Below are 5721 nucleotides of genomic sequence, written 5' to 3'. Positions count from 1 at the left end.
TCGACTCTAGAATGTTCTCGAAACTCCTCTATGGGGAAGTGACGTATGGGGAGAAACATTCCAGAGTCGTGAGAGCAGTCGGATGATTTTTTAGTTCAACAACAACAGTTGTTGACCAGATTCCAACATGACATTCGAATTCTCCCCATAAGGCGCCGGGAGACGTTTGGCAGTAGAGATTCGCCCCGTGGTTCGCGCGGAAGCCGCTGGGCGGCGCGCGCGAAACACGGTGCAATTAATTATGATCGGGCAACTCCGAACATTCCGCCCGCCTCGTTGGTAACACCGACGAAATTGTTGCTCTCCTTACTTGGTTGCCAATGATCCACGCCGTGGCGCGGCGCGCGGTGTTTATGAATGTACATGATTATGACAGCTGGTGGGTGTTGACAAGTTAAGTGCAGTGCTCGAAAGCTTATGCAGTTACGTAAGAAGAGAGCCAAGATCATGTAACTGAATGATGCTTAATATTACTTTTGATTCTCCCGTTCGCTTTCGACAGGTAAGAGAACAATTTTTACAAGCGGTCTTGTAAAGCTGGTCGTGGCAGTGCGCACCGAGACCACGCGCACATGCCCGTCGCGTCCGCGGTGTACTGCCGTGATCCTTGCGAGTGGCCACTTCGTCGGGGGGGTCGTCTCGTTCCGGATGAGGCATAGTTGACCCTCTGTCGGAGCGGTCGCACCCTTCCACCATTTGGGTCTGGCAGCCAAGGTATGCACGTACTCGCTGGACCATCGGTCCCAGAAGTGCCCGCGCATTTTTTGTAAGTGCTGCCAGCGTGACAGGCGGCTGGTTGCGACCTCCTCCAGCGACGGTTCCGGTATTGCCGATAGTGCTGATCCCACCAGGAAGTGGCCCGGCGTCAAGGCTGTGAGGTCGTCCGGGTCGTCGCTCAGTGGATGCAATGGCCGCGAGTTGAGGCAAGCTTCCACTTGAGCGAGGAGGGTGGCCATTTCCTCGAACGTAAGTGTTGATTCGCCAACCACTCGCCTCAGGTGGTGCTTGAGCGACTTGACGGCCGCCTCCCATAGTCCGCCAAAGTGTGGGGCTGCCGGCGGGTTAAAGCGCCATTGTATCCGCTCCTCCGCCAAGATTCGCCCGATGCTCCGAGCTTCCCTGCTACTGGCCGAAAACATCCTTCGGAGTGCGGCATCTGCTCCTGTAAAATTGGTGCCGCAGTCGGAATACAGCACCTGACACACGCCCCGACGTGAGGTGAATCGTCGGAGAGCGGCCAGGAATGCGTCGGTCGTGTAATCTGACACGACCTCAAGGTGAACTGCCTTCGTGCAGAAGCACACAAAGACAGCGATGTACGCCTTATGCGCTTTGTGTCCTCGTCCCCCGGAAGTGCGCAACATCACGGGCCCGGCGTAGTCCACGCCGGTGAACTGAAATGGCCGCGAGGGCGTCACTCTCGACTCCGGTAGGTCCCCCATCAAAGGTTGAGGTATTGCCGCCCGCCATCGCAGACACCGCAGGCACCTGTGAATGCATGCCTTGACCTCGAGGCGGCCGCCTGGAATCCAAAATCTTTGGCGGAGAAGCCCGAGCGTTTGTTGGACTCCCCCATGCAGAGTTCTGGAATGACAGGATCTGATCACAAGCGTCGAGAGGATGGAGCGTCGAGGTAGGATTATGGGATGCCTTTCATCGAAGGCGAGTAGGGAATGTTTTATCCGCCCTCCGACCCTCAGAACGCCTTTCTCCAGGAACGGATTCAGCTTCGTGAGTAGGCTTCTCGTACTCAAGGGCTTCCCCTTTCTCACCGCCTCCAGTTCCCCAGAGTAGTGTCTGGCTTGCACCAGTCGGACCAGCGACAGCAGTGCCTGGTCAATCTCGTCCGCTGACAGCGTCCTCGTCTTCAGAGTCTCATCGCGGTCACTCTTCAAGGCAAGCAACCATCGCCGGCACCAAGCAGCGATACGTAACACTCGTTGAAGGGTGGAGTACCTCTGTAGCACTTCCACCTCCTCCTCGAGATCCAGTGATGTCCCAACATGAACCTTGAGCCTTTGTTCCGGGAGCTCTCCGTCACCGGCAGTCGCCTTCGCATTTCTCCACGAGTCGTCGTTGCCGGTCAACCACGCAGGACCACGCCACCACAGGACATGTTGCGCAAGCTCTCCAGGGGACAGGCCCCGAGATGCACAGTCCGCCGGATTATCCTCGCTTGCGACGTGGCGCCACTGGCCATCCGGGAGTGTCGTCTGAATGTCAGATACTCTGTTGGCCACGAAGGTTTTCCAGCGGGAAGGATGTCCACGTATCCATCCAAGCGTGACGGTAGAATCCGACCACAAGTAGATTGGTTTACCTGACAATGTCAGGACTTCCCGCACGTGAATCACCAACCGCACTAAAAGGCTGGCCGCACATAGCTCCAGTCGGGGTAGTGAGATTTGCTTAAGTGGGGCCACCCTTGTTTTAGCGGTCATCAATGAACAACGCCATCCATCACTCCCTCGTCTTCGCAGATAGATGGCAGCGCCGTAGGCTCTTTCGGAGGCGTCCGCAAATCTATGGAGCTCCAGCGTTTCCCCGACGGAGGAGCAGGAGAGCCATCGAGGCACTTGTATTTCCACTAGTCGGGGGAGCTCGTCCAAAAACGTGATCCACCGCTTCGCGCTGTCATCCGGTAGCGGGGTGTCCCAATCCAGCCCCTGCAACCATGTGGCCTGGATGCACATTTTGGCTTGCACCACCACCGGCGCCAACCACCCGAGTGGGTCGAACAATTGGGCCGCCTGAGAGAGAATCGAGCGCTTAGTTACGACTTGAGGTTTGCCGGGCCGCGGAACGAAAGAGAAACTGTCCGAGCCCGGGTGCCATTGCAGTCCCAGAGCCGAATGGCCCTGATGCTGTTGCTCGTGGGTCCGGTTGTGCAAGGTCGTCGTCCGGGATACCAGCAAGAAGTCGCGCGTCGTTTGCTGCCCATTTCTTCAACGGAAAGCCGCCCGCCATGCAAACGCCAATGAGCTGCTGCCGAAGGCTGCACGCCTCCTCTAATGTCGCCGCCCCAGTGAGGATGTCGTCCACATACGTGTCCTGCTTCAGTGCTGAAGCACCCTTTGGGAACCTCGAACTCTCATCGTCGGCCAGTTGGCGTAAGGTGCGAATGGCCAGAAATGGCGCGCATGCCATTCCGTATGTCACCGTATTCAACTGATACTCCAGCGCCGCCTTCTCTCGCGCGTCTCTCCATAGAATCCGTTGAAGGTCACGATCTGCCGGATGCACCAGGATTTGGCGGTACATCTTCTCGATGTCTGCAACGAAGACGTACCGGTGCCAACGCCATCGCAAGAGCACATCAGCCAGTGGCGGCAGCAAATTTTGGCCAATCATTAGATGGTTGTTGAGAGAGTGTCCTTCTGGAGTAGTCAGGGATCCGTTGAACACGACTCGTAACTTCGTGGTTGTGCTGGCCTCCTTCAGTACTCCATGATGTGGCAGGTAACATTTCGCGCTCTTGACCTCAGCATCTTTCACCCGAGACATGTGTTGCAAAGCCTCGTATTGCTCCATGAACTCCGAGTACAGCGACCGCAGCCGAGCGTCTCGTGCGAAGCGTCCCTCCATCTGAGTGAGCATGCGAGCAGCGGCTCGGTGTGTGGAGGAGAGATCAGGAAGGGGCGCTCGGACTGGCAGTCGCACTACATATCGGCCTTCCGAGTTGCGGAAGTGCGTTCGAGCATAGATGTCCTCACACTCTTGCTCTTCAGGGGTCAGTGGCATCGGACGCTGACACACCTCCTCTTGCTCCCAAAAACTACGCACGAGGACCGATAATGGCTCGCCTAGCGTGCACTGATGCAAATGGGTGATCGTGTGCGATGCGACCACGTCCACCGTGCCCGACACGATCCACCCGAGCGCAGTCTCCTGCGCCACCGGTTCACCCTCACCCCCCTTTCGGACACCCGGACCGAGAATGGAGGCGTAGACATCGGCGCCGAGAAGAACGTCAATTTCCTCGGATGCGAAGAACTCAGGGTCGGCGAGTTGCAGGTCTCTGAGGTGCGGCCAATCCGCCACCGCGGTGCTTGCCACCCCAGCGTACACGGTCAGTCGCGGCAAGATTATCGCCGTTGCTGTCGTCACGAAATCGCCGAGGCGCGACGCAATTTTCAAGGAGATTTGTCCCCGCGCGATGGCCGCCTGCTGCCCCCCCACTCCGTACACGGCTGTGGATGCCCGAGTGCGCGGAAGCCGCAGTCGCTGCGCGAAAGCCTCTGACACGATTGAGGACTCAGACCCCTGATCAACTAATGCGCGCGCGGCTTGAAGGTCTCCGGACCGATCGGCAATGCCAACACGCGCAGTTGCGAGAAGAACTGCAAGCTGCCTTTCCGGCGCGGGAAGAGCAACGTGGGACGTTTTCGTCGCCGCACTGCTCGTCTGGCTTGAGTCACTCGATGGCGTACGATAAGCGTCATGCAAGGTCGTGTGGTGACGCTCCCCGCACACGGTACAGAACTTCCTCGATTGACAATCACTCACCCTGTGCTTTCCTAGACAGTTGTGGCACAGCTGCATACTGTCCACGTGATCCTTTCTCTCCTTGCCGGTTTTCCCCTTGAACGTCTCACACAGCATCAAAAAGTGGTCGCGCCGGCACATGCTACAGCGCTCCTTCTCTCGCTGCGCAAGGTGTGTGCGTGTGGATTTTGTTGTTCGGTCACCTGGCTTTCCCGGCACGGCTTCCGGCTTGGTAGTCTGTAATGCGTCCAGAGTGTGAAGCCGACGCTCCAAAAACTGCCGCAGCTCCACGAAGGTCGGTGGCTCAGTAGTGTCACCAATGTGTGTTTCCCACTCGCGTCGTGAGCGAGGGTCCAACAGCTCGACCGTCAGGAAGACGTAAAGGTCTTCGCTGCTCGAAATGGGTCGTCCTATGCTTTCGAGTGCCCCCGCAGTACTCGTAACGCAATGGTACAGTTTGCGAAGCTCTGCTGCAGACTCAGCCTTCATTTTCGTCAATGCCGAGAATGACGCGTAATACGATCGAACAAGAAGGCGAGTGTTCTCGTAATAGTCCTTAAGGGTTTGCCATGCTCTAGCGAAATTCTCGTCAGTTGTCGGAAGATTCCTTACCAACAGTTCCGCTTCTCCTTTCAGGCTTACCTTCAAATAATGTAGCTTCGTGACGTCCGAGATTGATGCCTCCTTCGCAATCAGAGATGTAAAAAGGTCACGAAAGGCCGGCCAATCTTCATATTTTCCCGTGAAGTTCGGCAACTGAATTCTTGGCAAGGTCGTGCGAGGTGGTGCAGGCGCGCTGAGAGCCACTGGTTTCGTCTCCTCCGTGGCGCCCAACGACTCTTGATAGTCGAGAAGCACGGACCTCTGTTGAGTATAAATGCCCTCAACTTGACCCATAAGATCGTTCATGTAGTATTCATGGTTCTTCATGTCCTCCCAATGAAGACATCGTAATCGCTCATGCTGTTCCTCAAACCTCTCCCACTTCGCGTCGAGAAGCTTGATGGTTGTAGATATGAGCGCAGGCGTTATCTTAGCAACACCTGCCTTTTTCAAATTCTCGATGGTGCGCGCAATGCGCCCGTAAAGTTCCTGCTGACCAGCCAGTAATGCTTCCATAATGCAGTTGCAGGTCGCGTATGGAATTACCAGCTTAAGCACAGCGTGCAACACGGTATGCTGCCAATATAATGCAATTCGCCGGTTTCGACTTGAAAATCCGGCTCGAAGGACCAA

At 56.5% G+C, this 5721-nt stretch overlaps 2 protein-coding genes across 2 annotated transcripts; both read right to left on the bottom strand.

Annotated features, from left to right (window-relative positions):
* Positions 1-470: 470 nt before the first annotated feature.
* Positions 471-2693, bottom strand: LOC105461373. The gene has a single exon (XM_011707871.1). It carries the CDS (start codon positions 2691-2693, stop codon positions 471-473), a length of 2223 nt encoding a protein of 740 aa, XP_011706173.1.
* A 76-nt stretch (positions 2694-2769) lies between these two features.
* LOC105461365 lies at positions 2770-5604 on the bottom strand. Its single transcript, XM_011707865.1, has one exon. The coding sequence runs from the start codon at positions 5602-5604 to the stop codon at positions 2770-2772; it is 2835 nt and encodes a 944-aa protein (XP_011706167.1).
* Positions 5605-5721: the final 117 nt, after the last annotated feature.

The sequence above is a fragment of the Wasmannia auropunctata genome, unplaced genomic scaffold, assembly GCF_000956235.1.
Source record: "Wasmannia auropunctata unplaced genomic scaffold, wasmannia.A_1.0 LD336101.1, whole genome shotgun sequence".
In the NCBI taxonomy this organism is placed as follows: Eukaryota; Metazoa; Arthropoda; class Insecta; order Hymenoptera; family Formicidae; genus Wasmannia; species Wasmannia auropunctata.
This window is presented reverse-complemented; position numbering and strand designations above follow the sequence as displayed.

Excerpts from the sequence above, each read along its gene's own strand:
- LOC105461373 (XM_011707871.1), bottom strand. The coding sequence starts at position 2,693 with ATGTGCATCCAGGCCACATGGTTGCAGGGGCTGGATTGGGACACCCCG.
- LOC105461365 (XM_011707865.1), bottom strand. The coding sequence starts at position 5,604 with ATGGAAGCATTACTGGCTGGTCAGCAGGAACTTTACGGGCGCATTGCG.